Raw genomic sequence first — 26,295 nt, forward strand, 5'->3', positions numbered from 1 at the left:
AAATAACACCCCATTTTTTCAGACTATTAAATGTTACCCATAAATCTAGGTAATGGCAGCTTTTCGCTGAATTTTATTGTCATTTCAGATTATTTTCTTGATGATTTTTGCCTTTAAAACTTTTAAGCACCCCTTCTGAAATACCCTTTTAAAGAATAAATGCTACGATGGAGTGATGTGTTGGATTCCTAACATGAGAACATCTTGATTTGTCAGCATTTATGCTTATATCAAATCAGCTATGAAGAGTTGAGACTTTCTTGTTTGTTGCATCATTACGAACAGTTAGCTATCCATCCATTTCCAAATTTTAAGTCATCGGGTTGGAATAAACTTTTGACTGAGCTGATTTAAAAGACAGAAAACAATAGAGAGAAAATAAAACAGAACAATAAATTATAGACCCCACAATAAACCACACATCTATTGAAACAAAACAGCAGATTTGTCTGAAACAAGGTTCCAAGAAGAAGTTAATGCAATCACAGCACCCAGGGAGAAATAATGAGTCTTCACTTGTGTCATGTTGCATGAATATTGATATTCTTATATTCTGCCTGGGCTTGCTCATTGGGGCTATGTAGCTGATCTGTGTCTGAGAGAAGTGCTTGTGTGCTACATGCTTTTCTGTACCATGTTGTATCCCTATATGATAACTTTAATTTAAGACTGTTAAAGCTGTGTGGTTGTGTGTGGGTGTGTTGCATAAATGCAGCAGCATATTTTTCTCAGCCGTTGTCTGTAGACAGAGACATGGTCTGTTAAAGAGACAGCTGCAGCAGATGCTTATAATCCTTGGAAGCTGCTGGTTTCACTCATTGTGGATCAAGTTTCATTTAACAAAGAGCAATGGATTATATTAAGTAGTCAATATGCTATGCAGTCAGAAGTGTGTTTATACATTCATTTTTATTTTTAGGCAAAATAATCTTTTTTATGCAGGTGCAGCTGATGCAGATTAGGGAGGTGCAGACTTTTGCTCTTAACACTGGGCTACTGCACATAATTACACTTTCAATTTCGAGTATAATTGTGTATGTTAGTTTAATGAGTTCCTCTTTTCCCAATTTATGAATAAACCTTTTTGTTCAACACTCCATCAGATATCTGGAGTGAACAGTCATTCCAGACTGACCCAGACCTGCCTCCAGGATGGAAGAAGATCACAGACATGGCTGGTATCTACTACTGGCACATTCCTACTGGCACCACCCAATGGGAGCGTCCTGCCACCCATCCTCCTCCCCCTGGACAGACCGAGTCTCTGGCCCTTGGAGATCACACGACTACAACACCACGGAAACACTCCTTGGGTTCCCTCAGCCCCTCGCCCACTCCTGACCACGAGGTGAGAGGCAGAGAAACAGAAACTCCTTTTTTATTTGCAAATTTGGCATTTTGTTTTTGTAGTAATGATTGTTTAGCTTAGGTCATGTTTGCAATGTTTGGAGTATGACTAGCCCAGCTGGAGATTTGAATTTATTTAATTATTGTACAGGGACATTGCATTTAAACCTAGTCACAAAAGTTAGTTTTTCCAGAACAGTTAATTATACACTGGGGCGTAAAATCAGATTTTTATCACCTGGTAAGTAGCTGGTACAATGTTCCCTGAGCTACTTTTGATATTGCTATCAAATCCAAAAGCCAAGTATTAGTCTCAGCTTGGGAAATGAGTCCTTTCTTTAATCCACGAGTAACCATTGATGCCTGCTGAGTCAGCCAAAGAACAAACCAGCCAATAAGTGGTGGTAGTCCAACATTTTGATAACTACTTTATTTCTGGATGTGTGTGTATGTGTGTACATGTAGTCTTGTCAGGCAGAGATCTTCTTTAGGGGGTCGACTCGTTCAGGCAGCACCACTTCCGATAGTTCGGTGGAGCCTCTCTCCTCTCATGAACCCATACTCCCCACATGTGGATTTGTCAACAGCTGCTACTTTGTAAGTTTCTTACTAAATGCATTTTCTGTTTCATTGGGCTTCATTGTCTGCTTGCACATGTGCTATTTTAAAAATATAGCAAAATTGTTTTATTTTATGTATTTCTGGATTCCTGATTAAGTTTTGCAGAGATTTGGTAGGAAGATGCATCAAGAGAGTTGTTCAAAGCCAATAAAAGAGAGAAAACCATCAATTCTTTAGTCCAGCTGCAGAGGAACACAATGCAAGAACAGTGAACCAGTCATTCAGTCAATCGTGTATAATGATGGATTAAAGTGGAATGAGGAAAGAAGATTGATAGAGAGCAGCACTGTGTAGATAAAATATTGATCCAGTGAGAATGGACTGATGTTGACAGATGGAGTTGCTGCAGTGAGATTGTAGCAAATCTATCTGTAGCACCTGACCTCCAGACTGCTAGATTATCAGCCAGTGACACCAAAGGCAAGATGGCAGACAGATTAGTAGTAATGTATGATTTCTGAATTCTCAGTTTGGAGATTGGATGGTAGATATAATCCATTTAATTCCTTCTCTTTTCCTATTCTCGTTAGCCCCGTTCCACCTCTCTGCAGGGGATACCGGATCAAGACAGTCGTTCCCAGCATCATGAAGAGGAAAACAAGGTAGGATTTTTAAACATTCCCCATATTGTTCCCTTCCTACTTCAGATTCATTTAAAAGTATGCGTGTGGAGAAGGTCAGAAAATGTATACCGTTTGCAAGTGTTTGTGGTTGCACTGTAATCCTGCACATGACCAGTTATGTCATATACAGTGAAATTAGGAAGAATTTGGACTGTGACATTAATCAGTATGATGGCTTTGATGCAAAATTGGTCATGCACACTGGGAATTTTACCTTTTACCTCTTATTAAAAGTACAGCAGTTTGTTATCAAACTTGAAAATGAACATTGGCATCACTCAATCAGAATTTTTGTGCTGCAGTAAATATCAAAAACAGTAATTCTGTCACTGTCTAAACTATTAAAACCTCTACTTTATGTCCTTGCTGTTGAAGTTTCTACTAATGAAGAATCAGTTGATTCTCAGTGGGAAGGTGAACGTTCAATAAGAGCAAAGCAATCACAGAAAACATTTCAGTTTCATACTTTTTCAGTGCAAGACATGTTTTGCTGGTTTGCTTCTTATTGCAACACCCCATGTGTGAAATTAGCTGGTCAGTTAACAACCCTGTTTTGTCTGTCCCCCCCCCTTGCTCCCCCTCCCACTTTTGACTCCCAATTCTCGACCCTCCACTATGTGTTTGTTTTGTAACGCTGTGTGTAGAAACAGGTGTGGAGTGATTTTGGCGGAAAAATTGATAGTGAAGTGTGGAAGGCAAGTATTATGCACTCTGTGACAGCCAGTCTCGTTCTTGGTCTAACCTCACCCACCCTTTGAGCATTTGCTGAAACTCACTGCCTGAGCAGAAGCATGTGTGGCTGATGCTTCACCATAAACATTCCTGCATCATCTTTGGCATTTTACGAAGCCTGAAACATAAGAATATGTCTCATTATTTGGCTGCAACAACATCCCAGAAAGCAAAAAATGTTTGGCCCAAATTTGGCCTTGACTTACGGGGTTGACTAAATGTGAGTGTGGCTGCCAAAACTCAAGGAAGGAAGTTGCTATAATCTATGTCCAGGCAGGCTTGCCATATTAGAACCACTACTGGCCCAGAAAATTCTTGCCATAATCCAGATCCAGGTCAACAACTTACATCTGGACCATATGTAGCCCACAAGAGCCTTGCCATAATCCATGCCAGGCTGGCGACTGACTCTTCTGGCTCACACAAAACCTGACAGTAAGTGCCAAAGGTTGCCCCAATTCAGCCCAAACATGTCTGCTAACTGGGATATTTAACAGGTGTCTTTTTCTTTTCTGAGTAAAATAATCCAATCTTTTCATCCTAATGGCACAGATGTGAATGTGTTTGCACACACATGCGTGTGTGTACACCTAAGGCGTGTTAACTTTCTTTTCTTGAAGTAGCATGCCCCGTTCCACATAATGCACCACCACCATTTCGTCATCCAGGAAGTTTTACTGCGCCCACACTTGGATGCATGCTGGCATCAAAATATTTACATCTGGGTTTTGCAAGGCTTTTTTTTTTCTTTTTTTTTTTAAGCCATTTTCCTGTAAGGCCTGTAACTCATGGGTTTTATAACAGTCAAGTGTTGGTGTTTCTGAACATCTGCCACTGGTTCTTGCTGGAACAAAAGTGCAAGCATCAACATCAAGATTTATGTGAAAAGCATGTCTATTTACTTATTTATGTTAGGGGTGGGAATGGGGACATGTTTTCCAATGATTAGAATGTGAAGATTGAAAGCTTACATAGAGGAATAATGTGGGAATAATTAAAAAATGGGATGCCATATTTTTTTTATATCAGGTAAAAAAAACAATGTATACAGGATACAGTTTGTATAAAAATACACCTTTTTGTCATTTAAATATTGAGCACTTGTCTGTGTGTGAGAAAAGTTACGGGTAAACCAGCACAATCCTCACACTCCAAGTTGCAGATGTGAAAAAGGATGTAAGATTAGACTTCTGTTGCCAAAGCTCACGGTGTCCACTTGTTGCATCCTGTGTGTCAGGACCTCCAGGCAGCTACAGTGAACCCTGATCCCAGTCTGAAGGAGTTTGAGGGTGCCACGCTCCGCTATGCATCTCTTAAACTGAGGTAAAATAAACACAAGCACTCATTAAACCAGGCAAACATTAAACTCCTAGCTTGAGACTGTTCTTGGGCAATTTTTTGTACTATTATGTTTTCATTTAATTTCTTTTTGTTTCTGCCAATTTATTTGTTCTTTCTCTCTTGATAGTTTTTTTTCTGTTCTACTATTTAATTAGTTCATTCATTTAATGAGGTCAGGCAGAGCACATTAAGGTGTTTTACCCAGAAGATGGCTCCATGTTGTCTGTTAGTGTCGATGATCCACCAATTGCAATTTCCTTGCCTGAATGTAATGTTTTTTTAACGACGTGCCTATACCAATTTTCTTTCAAACGACTATTATTAACAACATTCAGTAGTTTATGAAATGAGTTTTTCCTGAAAATTGGATTGTCCATGATAAAGCATCAATTACAAATACCTTGTTTTCTCTAAAACTGCAGCCAGTTGCAGCACCTTCGCTGCCTGTCAGTGCAAATGAAACATTTCTTTCTTCTAAATATAAAAAAACAGAACACTCCTGTTTATGCACCAGATTAAAGGTTCTTAAGCTTTTTCTAAAAATATGAACGTTTACTAGATAACAGATTTTTAGAAACCTTCATCTTGAAATAAAATGCAGATTTTGTGCTTTTACATATGAAAACTAGGTGTTAAGACCCTACTTGTGTCAACAATTTTTCTTGCAAGCAAACTAAATCCTTTCCTATTGCCAGTAGCAGAGTATTTACCAGAATGTCTGATATAATTGAGTTCAGTTAGATTTTAGCTAGTTTATTATTTTTGACTGGACTACAGATGTCAAACCAACACAGCAGGGCTGAGAGTGAGCTGCAATCAAGCTGCCAGCTGCCAAGACATATTTGCATGCAAGTATTTAGCTGTCTGTATGCCTGTGTGGATGATTCGTTTAATGACTAGCGTCTGTCATAGGTGTGAATAATGGCAGTTTCTGGGAACCTGCAGAGATTGGTACATCCTGTATAAAATTTTTTTAAACCTTTTTGTTCCCCACCCCCCCCAGGAACCATCCAGCTGTGGAAGAAAACGAGTCCAGCGCTGTTAACAGTGACCCAGAAGCAAAAGTAAGGGGCCTTTACTGATCACAACTTCTCTTTAAGGACTTAATTTCACATGTTCATCATTTAACAGGGAGATTTATTTGTTCACATTTTTTTGTATTTATTTTTATGCTAACTGGAAGAGAGTAGTGACTTTCTCCAGATACGTTTTCATGTCTTCTCTGATCTTTTCTTAAGATTATTCTAAGCATATTATGGGGTGTATGTTCTGTTCTGAGCCTGTTTGGGTACATGTGGTGTTTTGTTGATGTGGTGGTTATCTGTACTCTAATCTAAGGGTCAGAGACAGCTGAGCAATACTGCCCCCAAGTGATGCAATATAGCATTAAATATTCTTGTTGCGCTTCATACTGTGGCCTTGAAAACCTCCAAAGCCAAGAAAGGAGGCATTCAAGCTTTTAAGGGATCAGACTAATTAAAACAAACAAATAGAGCGAAATGCCATGGCAGTTTGCCTGCAGACTTTTTATCACATTCTGTCTCACCCTGCAGCAGATTTTACTGAGGATATATATGATGTTGCACTGATCGCTGAGCAGATTAGAGTACAAAGCTTGATGACATGTTGCTTAAAGTGGTGTCCTGAAATTTACAGCCAAAGCGACAGTGTGATGAATAGCAGACACGAATACATTCCTACAGCCAGGGCCTGTGAGCTGGCGGCACACTGACACACACATAGCAGGAAATAACCCATTGCATTATCAAGATTGGAATGGTCCCTTTGTACTGCAGGAGGGAGTTGACTTCAAACAAGTCAAGAAAACAGACTTCACATGAATAAATCTGCCCACATCTCACTGAGATTCGGCTGTTAGTGGGACTATTTTACACCTGGCAAAAAATAATAATAATAATAATAATAATAATAAGTATTTAACAGTCCCAGGATTTTCAGTTTCCCCTGCAGTTCCCCTTCCCTCTGCCACACTTCGGGGCCATCCCCACGATGCCGGATTGCCGCAAAACCGCAAAAGTATTTTAGCTAACCACCCTTTCATCCCCACGAAGCCAAGGATTAGCCTCCATGAAACCGACCATGTCTGAAGCCAGGTACCAAAGTGGATATGTTTGAGTCCTCTACCCTCTGCGGTACTGTGTGGACAGCAAAGCCGCACAACTCGAGGATATGACCTCATTGTGACGAACACGCGCCGATTCCCAATCCACACTTCCTAAAGTTTTTTTTATGCTTTGTAATCAAGCATTTTTGAAGAAGAAACTCAGCTTCTTCATTAGTACAAAGAAATGTTTCTCTTTTGCCTCGCAGTGAATCCTCAGTTATCCTTTCTTCTCTGCTTCCAGTGTGTACTTCCTGCAACACGCAGTGAGCCTTTACCTGCTCTTGCACTGTTTTGCTCTAGCTTTGGAGTGTTACTCTTTAGCACCCCCCACAGCCTGCAGTATGTACTACAGCGGTGTCATGGGGATGTTGAAGCCTTTCTACTAGTTTTTGCCACCCTTTTCACACCTGAACTGGCTTCGGTGCCATGTGGACATAGCTTTAATCACCTCACCTAGGCTATGTCCACACAGCACTGAAGCCGGTTCAGGTGTGAAAAAGGAGGCGAAAACTAGGAGAAAGGCTTCACCATCCCCACGAAACCGCTGTAGTACATACTACAAGGCTGTGGGGGTGCTATAATGAATAAAGAGTAAAGCTAGACTCACTGCGTGTTGTAGGAAGTTCACATTGGAAGAAGAGAAGATGAATGAGGATTCAGTGCAAGATTTTTGGAAGATTTGTTTGGACTGATGAAGAAGCTGATTTTCTTCATTAAAATCTGTACACAAGCCAGGACTGTCTGGAGCAGCACCACAACACAGCTGGTCACCAACGCCATGTGTTTGTCACAGGGATGTCATATCCTCCAGCGGTGTGGTTACGCTGTCCTGACGGCACACAGACAGTAGAGGTTTCGAACCTGGTTTCAGACATGATCGCTTTCATGGAGGCTAATCCCTGGCTTCGTGTGGAAGAAAGCGTGGTTTGCTAAAATGCTTTTGCGGTTTTACTGCAATTTGGCCCCTCTCTGTCCTCTCTGTTCACACCGCTGTCGTGTCAGCCACACGCACGCTTCACACACGATGGCAGCTGTTGACGAGACAGCGGTGTGGAGAGGGAATGTAATCGAGCTTTGTGGGGTTTGCCTCACTAAATAGTTTATAACAAAATAATAGATGGAGACAGGACATCAAGCATCTCTTCATCATGGTCCTTTATTAAGCTGGAACAACAAATCCCTCCAGCCTGTGCAACAGTCTTCCTCTTTATGGCAACTGAGGGGGGACATACTTCCTCCTCAACCTTAAAATATAAAAGAATTAGACGGTTTGTTACGGAAAGAATATTTATACCTCGTGGAGTATGAAATGACCGGACCAATACGAACTTTTCATGTTCTTGCAGCCTCGAGAACATGAACAAACTCATCACTTCTTGCAAAGTATGTAACAAGCTTTAGTCAAGCACAAGAAAAAAAAAAGTACTGTGTTGTAGCTCCTTTGGCCTTTTTTAGAGTATAGCCTTAATATGGATCATTTTTCCATTTTCACCATAAATTTTCATTCTGATTAAGATTTTGACCTTTTTGCTGCCAAATCATTGAGTTAAGAAAAGTTTGAATGCTCTTTTTCTGGAGCAAAACACGTTATCATCCTGAAAAATTAAACTTCACTTAAATGTGTGTTTCCATGTCCACCTGAACATTTATGGTAGAGATAGCAACTGCCTTCTACTCTGGCCCTTTAATTTCACATAAACCGTATATAATTAGTGTTTTGGGGATTTTTTTTTCTTCAGATTGTCCTCTTTACATGTTGTGCTGGACCAGCACCAAACTAATATTCCAGATTTATCTCTTTATCAAGTGCAGATCTACGATTCATCACTTTCATCCAGTCTTCCACAGTCCATTACCACTTCCCTCCAGCCCACTGCATTCTTGCTTTATGCTGTTTTAGATGTTAGTGATGATGGGTTGTTTAAGTTCAGTCTTTTTTTATGATTAACCAGCAGCTCTTTTTTGAGTGCCATATTTCCTGTCAATCAGCCAGATATGATAGCAAAGCTCTTCAGGCACGAATTTGCATATTTACAGATACAATGAAAATTTCAGTCTTAATTTAGTTGATTTCAACTGTCTTTTAGGGGTATGTCTACAAAGTCAGAATGTTAAGCTGTTAAACTGTCTGTTGTTTTTTGGCCCAGAGGCTGCTCCTTATTCACAGTTTGTCACTTGTTTGCCTCTGTATGACAGACATAGATTGCAGGCTACTTTCTGAATATGCTGCTAAAAGCAAATAAATTCGTGATGCGGGCAGCTGCATGACTTTCTCTACTTTGTCAGCAAGATGCATCTCTTCTTTGTGAAGTGAAAATTAATTGCCCTTATGGTGTCATCCTCTAAATGTTGCTAATCCAAAACTTTGAATTAATATTTAACTATTTTAAATAAATTGAGGAAAAACTTGTGTGTGTGTGTGTGTTTGTATGGCTTCCAGTGTTTTGCAGTGCGCTCTTTGGGTTGGGTGGAGATGGCCGAGGAAGACTTGGCTCCTGGAAAGAGCAGTGTTGCTGTCAACAACTGCATCCGACAGCTGTCCTACTGCAAGAATGACATTCGAGACACTGTTGGCATCTGGGGAGAGGTGAGGAGGATGATGGAGTAGGGTTATGTCATGTGTATTTTTGTGTTTGGTTTGCAAGAAAACAGGAATGTAATTTTGAAAAAGATTAGTGAGGGGAGAAGTAAGACCAGCACAATTCATAAGCAGTCCCCTGAAATCTATGTCAAGATGTGGACAAAGGAGGTAGAGCTACGTAAGAAAGTCTTTCCCTCTCTGCTGGGGTTTTATCTAATGCGAAGTGACAGAACACAGAGGAGGAGAGCTTCATCACTCTTTCAGTAACCTTTCATCTTCCTCCCCCTCGTTTTAGGGTTTGATAATTTATTTAGAGCCCTTCTAAGCCAGAGAAAACACACGGAGACACACACATCCACACACACACAGACATACACAGACACACACCCTAAAGCACCATGTGCACACACATGCAGTAGGCTTAATACTTAATAGGTAAGTACAGAAAGTTTCTGACCTGACCACTTTTTCTCTGCATCTTAAGCCCCAGGAAATAAGGACTGCATATTTTTGTGATGACCTCTCAAAGATTTGTGTGTGTGTGTGTTTGGGCCTAGGGGAAGGACATGTACCTGGTGCTGGAGAATAATATGCTGAACTTGGTTGACCCAATGGACCGCAGTGTGCTTCATTCTCAGCCAATTGCAAGTATCCGGGTCTGGGGCGTTGGCCGGGATAATGGCAGGTTAGTTTCAGTGACAACCACACATTGCCCTCCTCCACCCCTCCTGTCTTCATGATTAAACTTGTGACAATGCATACTGTGCCCGAAATCACCTTTCAGTTTTCTGTAATACTAAAATCTGTTGTTTTTTTTTTTGTTCCTTTAGATGTATGTTTTTGCATTTCTTAAAATGATTGATAAGACGATTGTGATTCTCTCATCAATGCTTTGTTAAAGGTCATGTTAACAAATGAGGGCAAGCAGATGGATGATAATGTGACAGAGAGAAGAAAGAGCTGGAAGATTAATGATGAAAGCATGCTAATGCAAGATTAATTAATCAAAGGAGAGCATCAGGGAGAGAAAGAATATCCAAACTTGAGTGACTGTAGTAGTCTTTGAAGGGTAGGATGAAACTCCAGATAAACAGTGTGGTGGTCTGTCTTGGTGACCATCAGAGGGAGCTGTGCACTGCTGCAAAAAATCGAAATTTAGGTTATCAAGCACAGCGGGGTGATGTGGATAAGAAGGGTTTGTAACAGCTGTACAATCTGAACATTCATGTGCATGCGCACAAGCACAAAGCTTGAAGAGAGGAGATGAGGCTTAAAGCTCTTGGAATATGCTTAAACTCATGAGGTATGTCTCAGAAATCACTCCCTACTTTTCTTTACACACATACAAGCACACAGGCTTGAATGTGGAAGCATCTTAAAAATCTAAGATCGGCCTGTCAGGTGAAATGAAAGCATGTTTTCTGCACTTAACTTGTTATTCTGTCAACATCTACAGATAGCAGGAGTGCCTGAGCAGTGAGAATCCCATAGCTGCAGTGGAGGGAGGAGGCAAAGAGATGGTCAGAGGGAGGGGAGGAGATGGGGAGCAAGCTGCTAGAGGGGGAGGTATGGTTAGTTCTCACTGGGTGTGGATCAGACAGGTTAAGGAGAGTGTGCAAACATGCCGTGTCAAAAGGAACTGATGGTGTGAGTGTCTTAACGACGCTCCCATCCACAGGATTACACACAGAAGATAGGAAAACAGACCACTGTGAGTATATTTGGAACAGTTCTGTTTTGTTTTTATCAATAAGTAGAAGCAGAAAAGAGGCCTGTAGAGGAGATTTATCTCTTTTTAACAGCGTATTTGACGTGTGCATGACATGATGTTACTGGAACTCGGGTGGATGTGTTGCTTTGCTTCTTGCCGATTGTGTTAATGTTCAACGCAAGTGTTTGTGTGGGAAAAAAGGGAAATAGTTTTCATATCTTTTTTTTGCATGTGATAAAATATCCAACCAGAATTCCTTCTACAGATTTAATTTATAAGAATGTAATACGATAACTTGCTGTACACGTCATTATTAAGCTCCACAATACACACTTTTTTGATTTATCTACAGGACGTTGGATGCAGTAAGATAGAGATGGTATGGAAGTCTGTCTGGTGCAGTGATTTTCCCCTCTATTGCTCACTCACTGTCACTCACACTTACACACTTTTATGCCCTTGTGAAAAACTCAAGTGATTGTGTCAGCAAACCAGCGGTACCCCAGTGCCTCCCCCTCTCGTCATGTGCTACGAAACTCATTATCGCCACAGAGATTACAGATTCCCACAGCAACCACGACACTTTGAGGAGCATTGGCATGAGAATAAGATTCTATATGAAACCTGCAATTATACTCCTCTCTTTGATTTGACTTTCTTTTCCACTTCTTTCATCTTGATTTACTTTTCACATAAATTTTCCTCTCCCAATTAATCTCTTTGATATTAATTTTAATAGTATTGCTCACTCTTGTCACTCTCACTTTGTCAATTGTGGTTTTTAGAAACTCAGTCTTTAAATTTCAGGAAACTCAAAACCTTGAGCCGCCACTTGCAGGCAGTAGCACCCACTCATGTTTTAGTTCTCTTTTTAAAATTTGAAATAAATTTTTCAACCTGTACATGAAGGTTATGAAACTGCTATTGAACACCTCCACTGTAAGATGGTTCAGTTGTTGCCAAGGAGACAAGATAAGAAGTGAATTTGGCACTCAAGTTTAATTATATATTGTGTGTGGGGAATTTTTTTTTTCACCTCTACTTCCTGTCCCACTGCAGAGCAGCAGTAGTATGATTCACTTTTTTCCTGTCCTCTACTAACTGTCCTTCTTTCCTTCTATGCTTCCTTGGATACAGAGAGAGGTAAACGCATTCCTTCCACTCATCAACCCTCCCACAGAGTCTCTCTGCCATTTGTTATTGTTTCATTTCCTCTGTCTCATTCTTCTCATCCTCAAAGAGGCTTATAAAGTACTGTATCACTTATAGAAATGTAGGAAATGAAGGTGACCTCTCCTGTCCTTAACTGTCTACAAGCTTTTTTCTAAGCATGCATGCACACAAAGGAAAATAGGAATGTTTTGAGTGTTTTTCTGACTTGGCTTAAATGTCTTGTCAACCCATAGGTCTGCGTTTTCTATTGTGTAGCATATTGAAGCGCACTGCCTGAAGGAAGCTATTCAAATTGGTTTATGATCATTTCAGAGCAACTAAAATCACATCTGTTTGCTGCCTTAGTTTAATCTAATGCAGGAATATATTCTCTGCAAAATATTCTCTATCTTCATTCCTTTCTGAGCTTGTCTCCTTCCCTTCTTTTCATTCTTCACTCTTTCTGTTCTGCAGAGTTAAATTGTTTTCAGCTCCAGTGGGTTCAGGGGAAGTTCTGTCCCGCTGTCACTCTGTTCAACTCCGTCTTGCACCATGCTGCTCTATTGATCTCTGGGGTTCATTGACTTGTGTGTGTGTGTGTGTGTGTGTGTGTGTGTGTATTTATCAGTCTAATAAAGGTCACTTCATCTTTCATCTGTTCTCAATACTCCTCAGTTTCAGAAGTGGTCTTGCTCTCCTCATTAATATCCATAGTTATTTAATAATTTATCTTCCCTGTCTTCAAATAACACATAAACTAGCCAGATGAAATATATCCTGTTGTCTTAAAATATTCTGTCTATCTGTTCACTCAGGGACTTTGCCTATGTGGCGCGGGATAAAAACACCAGGATCCTGAAATGTCATGTGTTCCGCTGTGACACACCAGCCAAAGCCATTGCCACCAGCCTGCACGAGATCTGCTCCCGGGTGAGTTGTTCAAGCCTAAGGATGTTCCAGACCCATGGCCAGCTTGTGTTTTAGCAAAAAGGCTCCAACATGTTCAAAAAATGAGCTGATGGTCTTCATCACAAGTGTGTTTCCACACAAGCTCATGTAATCCCTTTTTACCATATTCAACAAAACCTTCATTCTGTAGCAGCAATGCCTGAAAAATTACATCTACTTAAGATGTTGAAACTACCAGCTTGTGGATTTCTTTGCTTTATTATATTTACCATCCCACAGTCTGGGCATCCATTTTAATCTTTTTAAAGAGCATCTGCAGTCCTCATTGTTTTTCTCCCAAACACGGTTATCTGAAGGCTTTTTCCGCTCTGCATGTATGAATACAGATGAATATTAAACAGTGCTGGTAGACCAGTCTTCAAATTTTTATTGTTTCTGCTGTAAATAAAGAATTAATAGACTTTCCTTTTGTCCCAATAAAACACAGTTTTACAATGCTAGAACTTTGATTCAGGGATTTAAATGGTTTTATGATTTTAATGGACTCAAACTTTGGTGCTAAATTCAAATTTAAAGTACAGCTAAAAAGAAGGAAATGTGTTTTAGAGGGAAGAACCACGGCACAATCAGCCGAACTTATAGAGGATAAGGTCGGACTAATTCAGATGTGTCATACAAAAGCATAAAATGTTAAAAAGTTCAGAATTGGTCACCACATGGTTTATTGAGGGGGACCTAGACAGTGTTTGTGTTCGTTTACCAGATGTAATGGGTTAACAGCATGAAGCTATCGAGGGTGAAGATGCTCGCTGTTTCCCAGGTCTCTTTTGTATAATAATTTTCATCCACCTCTCTCTCCTGTCCTTTTGCACTTTTACATATTTCTATCTTTGCTTCTTTGCTTTCCTCCCATCACTCCGTCATGGCACACTGATCTTGCTACGTTTTTACACTCCATTTCCTCTTATTCTGCATCTTCTTTGGCTTTTCTCTCTCTTTCTTTTTCTCCAGATAATGACAGAGCGAAAGAATGCCAAAGCCATGGCAGGAGGTTCTCTACAGGACAGAATGCAGGCAGGACTTGATCTCCCTTTACAAGGTAGGCTTCATACAGGCGCATGTAATAACCCACTGTGGATTTGTGCAAGAGAAAGTAAAGACACCAACAAATAATAAAGTTATCACTGGTGCCATATTAAAAATTTGAGTTGGGATAAACCCAATCCAGTATCAGAGTTGGGCTCCAAATTGGGTTTTGCAGGTTTAAGCCAATCAAAATATGTTGATACAGAATCAGTTCATGAAATATTTCCATTAGAACTCGTATATGTAAACAATTAAATATGATTTAGTTTCTTTTACTCTAATGGGGAATGAGATGCCTTTGCTACTTAAGCATATCACTAATTTAGATATATTTTAGTCTGGAAATATAAAAAAGCAAGACAAACAACTTAAAATATGTGTACAGCCCAAGTTTTCATGGTAAAATGTTGCTTGGCTAAGAAGGGAAAATAAGATAGTGCTGCAGACAAGGTGAAAACTGAGGAGATGGGCTCATCATTCTAGCCAGTCACTCTATCTGTGAAGGATCATTCTAGAAAAGTCCGCTAGCTAAAATGCTGTAAGCCTCCGAGACGGTGCGACTCACGTGAAGAAAGTGAAGGAAGACGTGGGTTGTTGGGTTGTTTTGCTTATAGCTGCAGCTTGTTGATCGTGATGGGCTAATTTCACTAATGCACACTTAGTAATTTCAGAGGTTTGAGTGATTCAACCTCCTACGTTGCAGCTATGGGAAATACTCATCGGCTAGGTAAGCTGTCCCATTTCACGAATGGTAAGCAGACTTCGAAGTGTGCAGACTACGTAGGACACTCCGTAGGCTACGTAGTCTGCACAATTCAGTGTGTAGACCCTGAATTGGGACACGACTGTAATGTCTAAGGGCCGGGATATACTTGCTGTCCATGTAAACGTAGCAGAACTTTGATGTGTATGCTTGTGTTCATAGCAAGTATTTCCCACCTTAAATTGCGACCAGAGCAGGATGAAACAATCCAAAAACCTTTAGACCCTTTAGGCAGGAAGTTAGAGTTAAGTTAAAGATGGAACAATCAATAAAAATGCTGTCATTTGCAGACAGAGCAGAAAGATTTTTTGTTTCAACAAAGCAGCTCTTTCTCAACGTAAAGCATCTGTTGGGGCTGCAATTTCAGATTCAATACATACAGTAGCTTTCAGTAGACCACAAACTAGTTGTTTACATTATGAAATGTGATTAATCAGGATTAACTGGGTAATCCACAGCTACCCTGTGATTAATCAGATTAAACATTTTAATTGTTTGGCTGTCTTAATTCAGACTAGTTATTTGTAAGATAAGTTATAATGATAAAAACAAAATTTTTTTGTTTATGCTTCACAGTTATACCAAATCAGACAACAGGAGCTTGTGGCTGGTTTGATGTAGAAGCCAGTTTGGAGCCTGGCACATTTTTCTTAAGATCTTAAGTGGAATAGAATAAAAGCAATTAAACATGTTTTCCATGTAAACCTCAGTCTGGAATTACTATTTTCATGTAAACTTGAAAGAGAATGCTTTAATTCTGAATTATTTAATTCTAAGTAATCAATTCCGAATTAAAAAACCTCATGTAACAGATGCAATTGAGTCATAAGGTTAGTTCTTAAAGGCACACTCTGGACCTGTCACTGAAGCAAAGCTGTTTACAGTCAACGCTAAACATTGAAAAAACATTGTTTACTCATCATGTTTGGCAAATGGGCTTGAGATCATCTAAAAAAACAAACAAACAAAAAAACAGACTCACCACTGTCTTCCTCCTCCTTGGCTCATTTCCACTGAAACCTTTGAGCTTTCACTCAGTTGCAAAGTTTGCAAAACCAGTAATGCTCAAAATCTCCACAAATGACCATTAACTATTGTTTAATTTGCAGGTTTATTAGCTTTTCTCCAGTGCAAACAAACATAAATAAATCAAATATACTGGTGCAAAACATCTCATTTTTTTTTGCAGAGAAGATGTGGAAGCATGTCCTGTCGTTACTCAGTATTTTCCTTCTTGTTGGCAGTCACTGTCACTAAAAGATTACTGGCTGTGCAGAAATCGCTCATTTATATGCACACAATGACTGGAAGATGCACCAACAGATGGGCTTATTGCTTGTCAAACCAAACAGCTGCAGTCCACGTCTGCTGAAATTAATAAAACTAACAAACTTATCAAACATGAGACACAGAAGGTGCTACATGATAACCTGTTATTGTGTGTTACTGTACCAAGCTCTCCTAAAGCACCGTTCTACAATGTAAAGTTATATATATTATATTATAGTTATATAAATTTCTCCAAAGGGATTAATAAAGCATTTCTATTCTATTCTAAAATAAAGATCTATGTCCTGATATTCTGTCTCAAAAGTTAATTATTTGTGATGATCAGCTCTGTGTAGTGCATGGACGGCTGCTTTTATCTATAGGGAGAATAAATATTGGGTTTTTGAGAGAATGATGCACTTTGCTGCTTTTAAATAAAAAAATAAACACATCAGGATGAGAAAAACCTATCATGTTCATCACTAGCCTTGCTAGCATTTTTCCTAATGAAAATATAAGTTAATTAAGTTGACACTAAAATATAATTGAGGTTAACTGTAAAATAAGGTTAATACTAAAATTGCATGCTGTTACAAGCATCTGTTAAGTTTTTTCTTGAATTTTTCTCAGCAGAGTTTCCCACACCAAAGACAGAGCTGGTTCAGAAATTTCAGGTGCTCTACCTTGGGATGATGCCAGTGGCCAGACCAATAGGTTGGTACACACACACACACACACACACTCACACACACTAATGCAGCATCTAAGTAATGAAAGTACATGATTATTGTTGAAGTGGATCTTGATGTGGAAGCTTAATCACTGTCTGTTTTTAATGCCCTCTGTTCCAGGCATGGATATCCTAAATGGAGCCATAGACAGTCTCATTGGTTCTTCCAGCAAAGAGGACTGGACTCCAGTGGCTCTTAATGTGGCAGATGCTACAGTCACCATCAGCAAAGATGAGGTAAGAAAAAGCTCTGCTGCAGCCAAACGACCACCTCCAACCTCCCTTGGCTGTCTTATTTCTCCTCTTTTCAGCTTCTTACAGAAAATCTACAGCGAGGTAAAATGCATTAACAGCCTAAAAAGTATTTTTCTTACATCTGATATAATCCTCTACACAGTCTTGTTATAATAACTAAAAATGGCAGAGCATCTGGGGGCTTGTTAAGGTTATGTTAGAAAGCTTATACTGCGTTGCCAGATATTGTGAACAAAACCGGATTATACACACTGAAGGACCGTAACTGAGTGATTTGTGTCTGCCTGTTTGGTGCCGTTGTCCTCAGATGTTTCCTTATCTTGTGCAGAAGAGTGCAGCAAGCCTGCAGTGTGTTTCCATTAATTAACTCAAAAGCTTAAAATGCAAAGAAACATTCCCTGTCGATGCAGTCGACTGAACCTTTTACAGACGCTCTACTGTAATGCTGCCAGCTGCTGATCTGAGGAATGAGACAACAGCTGGACTTATGTTAAATCTGCAGGCACAGTAAAGACTTGACTTTACCGTGTCAGATTGTTCAGATGACATTAATTTCTTTCTTTTTTTTTCATGCAAGTTAAGTTGTAGATTCTGCACTTTAAATCCAGCTGCTCCACTGTGGCACTGGGACAACTAACAGACTTACTGGGCAGCTCCACTGTAAAAGAAAACAAAAGTTTGATGATTGTATTTTCCTTCAGCAAGGATGTTTTTATGATGTATAACTGCTTAAACACATTTAACATATATATTCTTTTAATAATCCAAATGTTAATGTTTGTGACTAGGACGAAGAGGAAGTGCTGGTAGAGTGTCGTGTCCGTTTCCTGTCTTTCATGGGTGTTGGTCGTGACGTGCACACATTTGCTTTTATCATGGATGCTGGCAGCCATCGTTTCGACTGTCACATCTTTTGGTGTGAGCCCAACGCTGGGAGCGTGTCTGAAGCCGTGCAGGCTGCTTGTATGGTGAGTTGCAACATGGCATTTAACTACGGTAGCTGAGAAGGAAAAAACACATCTACATTAAAAAAAAAAAAAAAAAAACTCATTAAGAAACAAAATTACATTCAGAAAACCCATTTACATTTAAAAAATATTTATATTTAATAAAACATATTCACAAATTTGAGAACAAATTTACATTTTACCAAGCAAATTTACAAAATATTAAACACTTGTACAAGGTGTCGAGACAAATCTACACGTGTCAAATACAAATCCCGAAATAAATAAACAAAGGATGGCTATTAACGGAAAGGGAATGTCTTAAATACCGGAAGTGAAGCAGTTTTTATTGATTTCACATAAAGGCCATAATTTTGTTAAATTATCAAAAACTTCATCAAACATGTTCCTTGCAGTTCTCGTCTTTAAATAACTGTTTGTACTACAAGATGAGGTCATCACTGCGTCACCTCTGGTATTTAAGACGTTCCCTTTACGTTAATAGCCGTCATTTCTTAATCAGTGGATTATCAGGAGGTTTAACAGAGTTTTCTTTCATTTCAATCACTTTCCAAATCAACTTTCCGATGGTACGCCACATGTGCACCTACTGTACAACTGGACAACTAAAACTTTAAAGGTATTATTACACAAAAAATGTTATCTTAAACGCAATTTTAAAAATGCCTCTTTCTTTAATTGCAAACGCTTCTCCAGAAGTTTTTAGAAAAACTCACGATAACAAATAGTTGATCACATTTAAAACCAGAACTGTGTTTTCTCTTGTAGTTTGGCCTTAAGGTTTCCATCCTGACCGCGTAGTGTTGTAGTGGAACCCTGTGCCAAAGATTAATGGGTTGAAGCCCATTAATCCAACTTTTGTTAACATACAGTTTGTATGCATCTCCGAAACAAGCGTCCTTTAGTATTATCTAGTGTGGACTTCCTCTTTATGTCATGCAGCATTATTTACCACTCTAATAAAATCTTATTGCAGAAGTGCACTGTGAAGGTAACCTTTGTTAAATCTGTTACACGTGTATAATTGTCTTTTTTTGTTGTTATTATATTGGCAGTAATTAGGATCCACAAAGCCATCTGTGGTGTTTCTGCTCTGATGCAGCTCATCACTGGAGGCTCCGTACGGTCCTCTGTTCAGACTAGTTGACTGCAGAACAGACTATTGATCACACATCTGAACTTTAGATATATGATCACAAATACACACACACACACACGCTCAAACTGATTGACGATGAAAGGCATCATCAGTCATTATAATTGATCACAGCCAGCATCCTGCACAAGCCCACCTTCCTTCTCTCTTTCTCTCACACACCCCTCCACAGTCGTATACTCAGCAGCTGTAATTCTTTGTTATTTACAGTATGTCTCTCTCCCGCTCCCTCATGTCTCTCAGCTGCGGTATCAGAAGTGTTTGGTGGCTCGACCGCCCTCCCAGAAGGCCTGCGGCTCATCGCCTCCCGGTGACTCCGTTTCCCGTCGGGTCTCAACTAGCGTGAAGAGAGGCGTCCTGTCTCTCATTGACACTCTTAAACAGAAGAGACCTGTTACAGAGTTACCGCAGTAACACCAAGGAAACAGCACCAGCTTCTCCACCATAGTCCCTAGTCACCATGGTAACTCATCACATCGCTGCCAAAATCCTTCACCACCACAGACCCCAGCATCCATGGAAACACAGCGGAGCCCCAGGCTTTGGGAAACCTGTTAGATTTGTTTTGTTCCCTTGTTTTTTGTGGGAAATGTCACCTTAAGAGTTCATCAGCTCTTGAGCAGCAATTCAAGCCTGTTTGCTCATAAATTAAGACTCCATTGCCACATCAAGAAGAAAGCAGCCACGAGGAACAACTAAAGGTGATAGTGTACATAAAAGTAACTCATTCCTCTCAGCACAGAGTAAGAAGAGAGCAAAAGCTGAAGATGTAGGAACGCAGGTCTGATGAGTGTGTTCATTGCTTCTCAAACTGTTGATCTCTCCATGCTCCTGATGTATTGTGTCTGTGCTGCCAGCATGACCTTCCACAGCAGGCCACACTTGCTGTCATTTACCTGGATGTCCTCTTAGTCTGTAGTGGCTGTTCCTCCCTGTGACCCTCCTTCTTGTTATCCTTAGCAGACTGTATCTTTAAAATGATGAAAAGAAGGAGTAACAAAAGCCATTCTGTCTTGTTTTTGCTTTAACAATAAGTGGATCAAAACAAGAAGCTGCTACAGATTTGAGAGCTGTGTCAGTCGAACTCCCCTCTTACCTTGTTCAACTGGTCCTGCATGAACTTTTTGTCTAAATGTGAACCGCTCTAAACAATATCAATTCACCGCTGCTGCTTTCAGAGACTGGAGGGGGGAAAAATCAGAAGGCACACCGACTGTTTCTCCTGTCTTCTTAGTTCCTTGTTTTTGTTTTGTTTTTTTTCCAGAATCAGCCCTGGATGGTCAAAACGAGCGGTGGCCTTTCACCCGAAGCATCCTTTATATCTTTCCTTTTAATGTCTTTTTTTTTTTTTTTTTTGTTATCCTGTGGAAAACAGCAGATGATAGCCATAATAGAGGAAGAGACAGGGATGGACAGTGTTGACAGTATGTCTCTCCTTTGTACTTTCCTCCCCTCTTTTCTGGTAACCATTGCTAGACTGCTGCTCCAAACACTGGAGACATCAGCATGCTGCTGCTGCTCTTAGAAACACATGCTGGAGGAAATTTGAAAGATTATTCCTTTAAATCCCACATTGGTATCAGTCTTCATGTCCACTAATAAAAGTGGATTGCCTGGAGGACAAAGAAGACTTGAGGAATGTGTTTTTCTACCTGGGTTTGGTTGTTTATTGTCTAAAGTTTGGAAGGAGAGGAAACGAGTTCAACGTCTGCCTTGGTTGTCGGAGAGAAAAGTAAACGAAGAGTTGCAATGACTGAATCTTGCAGGACTTTTCTGTCTCTGGGGTTATCCTCGCTTGAATGAGCTTTCTCTGTATCTTTCCTTCACGTCTTTGTTTTCATCAGTGCCGCAAGGTCACCTGCTTTTGGTTTGTTTTGTGTTTTGTTTTTCTCATACAAATCTCAGTTCCAGACAGCTACTGTGTATTATCACATATCTGGAAAGTTTGGTAATTACAAACGTTTGTGCAAATCCACTCCCCAGTACTGTTGATGGGGTGTCGGGCAGCAGATGAATTCGGATCTTCTGTAGCTGACTGTTTGCTAGACCCCTCGCAGCCTGCTGGGAATGATGTTGCTGAAATCTTCAGGTCATGAGTGTTATTCCTGGTTTAAAATTTTACTAAATTTATACGTAAAGAGAAATTTTAGGAATTGAAGAAAAACTCCACTGATGGACTTTCAATGTAAAAGAAAAAAATTTGTTTATATGTTGTCTTATGGAGGTTTTGCCTGTTTCAAAAATGACTGGGAAAATTTGCAAACTGCAGCTCACCTGGCATGTCATTAGTTTACAGTGATGTGATTCACCATGTGTTTGTAGCCTCAGCTGGAAAACAGGAAACTTACCTAACCAACTAGCATCAAAAATATTCCCAGAAATTAAATAAATTCCTGAAGAGCAGGACTCTCTACTTCCAGACTGTGGATGCCTACTACAGTTTCCCCCCCCCCCCCCCTCAGGGTTTGTTTCTGGGTAGAGCAACTACTTCTGCTGATTCCCAGTGACTAGCAGTGCAGCCTCCACCTTTAACAGAACAACACAGTTTGGTTTGTTGTCTTTAAATCAGCTGGTGACAAGTAGTCAGATTCGTATGTCTTTCTTCTTTTTTTTTGGTCTTTTCAATATAGCTAAAGATTGTTTAAATTTGTGCTGGACAGTTATTTTAAGTAATATTTCAGCCACTTAAATCTGCATACAGATGTTGGAACAGTAATTTAAGGTGTAGTGGTTTAGCAAACAGTCCAGTTGCTTATCTGCAGCCACATGGAAAAGTGTGTGTGTGACTATTTTAAAGAAGAAGGAATGCTTGGTTGTTCAAAAATACTGAAACAAACCCCCGATATCCATGAGGTGTACGTGCTTGTGACATCTTTGTGCGTCTTGCCTGTTTTCTCACACCTAGATCCAAAGTGGAAGTGCATAGTTTAAAGGAACTAGTTTTGTAACAGAGATTATGATGAGAAAGTTCAAGTCACATCACCTTCTTTTTCACGAGGATGTTGAAATGTGAATGCGATGAAAATGTGTGTGTACATAGTATCCATTTAATGTAATGTTTGGCATTAATCGTTTGTTATAAGCTATCTTTTCATTTTTGATTGTCTCCTGTTTTCTCGTTATGAAATGCCTTTTTTGAAAACTTAACAAATGGCCAAAGTGTAAAATACTTCTATACTTTGTTGTAGATAAGAATACGAGAGCATATAATGAAAACGGCTGAGGCAGTTGGAAATTTTCGCAGTTGTCAATTAAGTTGATAATGAATTTAACTGTGCAATTATCTATGCATTCTTTGATCCAGAGAAAAAGGAAAGTCATGAAAAAAGCCTTGCATGCCCTTTGATGGTTAAAAGAAAGACTGTATGTATTAAACAGAAATATTTTTTATTTTATTTATTCTATTTTATAAAGGTATATACTGATTTTATTAGTTGGGGCAAGTCAAGTCTCTCAAGGCTGTCATCTTCTCAGTTCCTGGTTGACTCTCAACAATTAGCTCAGCTTTGCAGAAAAAGAAAAGAAAAAAGCAGAAAATTTATGTCTTCACCTTGTACAGTATTCACACAGAGCTGAGAGTCCACTGCTGCTCTGAGCAGTCAACAGATGAGGTGTGGAGGAGGAAGAGGAAGATGGAAGCAGCAGGAGACTCCCAGTGTTCCAGTTAAGCTCACATTTAAACAACAAACACACACACTCCATTTACTACAGATGGGTGTGTTGGCTTCCATTTGCTGCTCACTGATTTGTACACTTTATCAATGTAACCAATTGTGAGAATAAACAGCATTATAAAATATAACACCTGGCTTCTGTATGTCTGTGTTCAAGGTTGCAACTACTAACTTTTAGTTGCCAGAGGTTTTTGGTTTGAGATGTCTTAAATTGAAATATTCACCTAACAGTAACACAAATGCAGAGAAAAATTTTTCATTTATCAACAAGAATAATTGGCCTGTAACAGCAGTATTATTATTATTATTATTATTATTATTACTATTATTATTTCAACAGCTGAATGATGGTCTGGTTGCTGTGTTGTGCTGAACAAATTTTCTTTGCAAAGGGGAGCTTTATGGGTATAAGGTTCCTCTTGATAGATTTTTTTTTTTTTTTTTAAATCTTTTTTTTTTTTTTTTTTTTTTATTTTGGAATTTGTTTTCTTGCTGGACCTGGACGGAGGGGACAGAGAACAAAGGAGACTAATGAAAAGAAGTAGAAAGGAAAGTACAAAAAAGGAAGAGACAAGGACAGTAGACAGAAGCAACGACCCTTCAATCCAACCTCAGACAACCAACTGCTACACCTGTACAGAAACACAACAGAGAATTTCTTACAGCTTTTAGGAGTTCATAAAACAAACAAACAAAAAAAACAAGACAACAACAACATGTATCACAACAACAACCAAAGTACCAGAAACACACACAAAAAAACCAAAACGAAAGTAGTTCTTAGTGTATAAACCCACTAGACAACTCAGTGACTGTCGGCACGCAGAGTGTGGGGAATGAGGAGTGATCAGAGATGAGTGTGATCATGCAAATGCGACCACGTCTACGGAGGCTAGAGGCAGACTATGGCAGCCCAGAGACCCGGGCGATCAGCAGCAATCCCAAGGCACGAACCCAAGCTACCCCATCATGAAGACTACCCCGGACCCACCCACAGTGTGTCAGAGGAAGGCCCTGGTGGGCCAAAATCAGCAGCCGCCATCCAGGGCGGCTAGAGAGAAAGGCCCCAGGACCCCGAGGATCCCGGCCCCTTGGGCAACCACCTCCCCCTGCCCACCCTTGTGACGCCTAGGAAACAGAGGTGTGAGAGGTCCCCATTGCCCTCACCTTCCCCACTCATGACTGTTGCCCAGCCGGAATAGCCCAGCCACCTGGCCCAGGGCCAACACTCACTGACCCAGGCCCCACCAGTGTCTACACTCCACTGCCTCGAAGTGACCCCAACCGCAGACCCCCCACAGCCCCCAACAGGGCCGGACAGAGAGCACTGTGGAGCCCAGATCCCCTCCACGGGAAACCACCAAGGACCCACAGCCAGAAGACACCTACACTAAGTGATAGAGCCAATCACAGAGAACCAGAGGGAGTGAAATTCAGCTAGCTGGTTCTTGGAGGCAGACATTATCTCAGTAATGATGTGATCTAGTAAGAGATTCCTGAACTGCTGAATACACAGATTATTTTGAGTTTTCCAGTTCACAAGGATAGTTTTCTTTGTGATGCATAAGACCATGAGGATCATGTGTTCAGAGTAACTTGCAAAGTTAATGTTCCCCAAGTCACCTAGTAGACAGAGCGTGGGGTTTGCAGGAATATTACATTTAAACCATGTTGACATGTCCACACATACCTGAAGCCAGAACCTGCAGACAGGTGTGCAGGACCACAAGGCATGGAGATAGTTGTCAGTTGTGTTTTCAGTGCAGTGTGAGCAGATATTTGATTGTGGCAGACCCATCCTGAACATCCTTTGTCCTGTATAATGAGTTCTATGCAGAATTTTGAATTGTATTAGTTGCATAATTGAATTCTTAGTTATTTTAAAGGTGTTTAAACATATTTGTGACCACTTATCTTCATTAAAGTTACTGGATACATCAGCCTCCTATTTTGAAGTTGGAAGACAGACTGATTCTTCAAGTTTAGATAATAGTCTACATGTTTTTTAATAATCACTTTGGGGCATCAAGATTCATGAATTCTGCCACCCTATAATAGGTAGCTGTGAGTTTAATTGATTAATAATATATATTTTACACATAATAAATTTAAGCTGGTGATATTCTAAAAAATCTTTGCTGCTGATTCCATATTGTGAAGTGAGAACATTAAATGAGAAGAATTTTCCATTTTCTATTATATGTTCTAACTGTTTTATTCCTTTATTTTTCCATTGAGGGAAATTAATCAGCTTTTTGTTTTGCAGGATGTCAGGGTTTTTCCAGATGGGTGTAAACTTACATGGAAAAAGTGAAGACTTGGTTATCTTAAGAAATTCCCACCAAGCCACTAAAGAGGAACTAATGTTAATGCTTTTAAAACACTTATATGGTTTGATGGTTGAGCTGATGAATACTAGGTCAGAGACAACAAGATCCTCACACAATGCTTGCTCTATATCTAACCATGGTCCAGCTAGACCGCTAGGTTTAAGCCATTTAGAGATATACTGTAGCTTGTTAGCTAAGAAATAGTGATTAAAGTTGGGTAGCTCCAATCCACCTCTGTCTTTAGTCTGTTGTAAAGTTTTTCAGACTAATACGTGATAGCTAGTAGGTATCAGTGAAAACAGGTAGTTTACTTTAGATAGAACCATCATTTTAATGGTGGCAACCCTCCCCATGAGTGATATGGGTAAGCGCCTCCACTGTGAGAGATCATCCTCTATTTTTCTTAAGAGAGGGACATAATTTAGCTTTGTTAGTTCTGATAATCTGGGAAAAATATTCAAGCCAAAATATCTAATGTTTCCAGACTGTATTGTAGTATTGGGTGTGTTTTGTAGGTCACAGTTAATGGGCATGACTATAGTCTTAGACCAGTAAATAGAATGGTCAGATATTGATGAGAATTTGTTAATAAGCGTGATTGTCTGAGGGAGAGATACTGGTGGGTTCTGGAGGAAAAGTAATACATCATCAGCATAAAGACTTATCTTGTGTTCTATATTTTTGGCATGGATTCCTTTAATCTCTTTATTTTGTCTTATGGCAGCAGCTAGGGGTTCAATAAAAATAGCAAAGAGTGATGGAGAAAGCGGGCAGCCCTGTCTGGTTCCTCTCTGCAAACAGAAGCTTGGAGAAGTTTGATCATTGGTCTTCACACATGCATTTGGGTTGTTATATAATATTTTTATCCAATCTATGAAAAATGACCCAAACCCAAATTTGTTTAACATTGCAAATAAAAATG

General features: G+C 39.8%; 1 protein-coding gene across 7 annotated transcripts in view; it reads left to right on the forward strand.

Moving 5' to 3' along the window:
• Nucleotides 1-19,946, forward strand: part of apbb2b (amyloid beta (A4) precursor protein-binding, family B, member 2b) — a 45,130-nt gene extending 25,184 nt beyond the window's left edge. For 2 of the 7 annotated variants that reach the window (XM_041982966.1, XM_041982971.1), the window contains 15 exons: nt 1,104-1,348; nt 1,813-1,944; nt 2,499-2,570; nt 3,236-3,286; nt 4,561-4,646; nt 5,668-5,728; nt 9,230-9,376; nt 9,928-10,055; nt 12,219-12,224; nt 13,049-13,163; nt 14,154-14,241; nt 16,891-16,974; nt 17,112-17,227; nt 18,034-18,213; nt 19,613-19,946. In XM_041982966.1, coding sequence (XP_041838900.1) covers nt 1,104-1,348; nt 1,813-1,944; nt 2,499-2,570; nt 3,236-3,286; nt 4,561-4,646; nt 5,668-5,728; nt 9,230-9,376; nt 9,928-10,055; nt 12,219-12,224; nt 13,049-13,163; nt 14,154-14,241; nt 16,891-16,974; nt 17,112-17,227; nt 18,034-18,213; nt 19,613-19,783 — 1,682 coding nt within the window. In that variant the 3' untranslated portion in view covers nt 19,784-19,946. The remainder of the gene's footprint in view (nt 1-1,103; nt 1,349-1,812; nt 1,945-2,498; nt 2,571-3,235; nt 3,287-4,560; nt 4,647-5,667; nt 5,729-9,229; nt 9,377-9,927; nt 10,056-12,218; nt 12,225-13,048; nt 13,164-14,153; nt 14,242-16,890; nt 16,975-17,111; nt 17,228-18,033; nt 18,214-19,612) is intronic. The other 5 variants (XM_041982968.1, XM_041982973.1, XM_041982967.1 and 2 more) reach the window with 4 other exon arrangements.
• Nucleotides 19,947-26,295: the final 6,349 nt, after the last annotated feature.

The sequence above is a fragment of the Melanotaenia boesemani genome, chromosome 4, assembly GCF_017639745.1.
Source record: "Melanotaenia boesemani isolate fMelBoe1 chromosome 4, fMelBoe1.pri, whole genome shotgun sequence".
NCBI classification, from domain to species: domain Eukaryota; kingdom Metazoa; phylum Chordata; class Actinopteri; order Atheriniformes; family Melanotaeniidae; genus Melanotaenia; species Melanotaenia boesemani.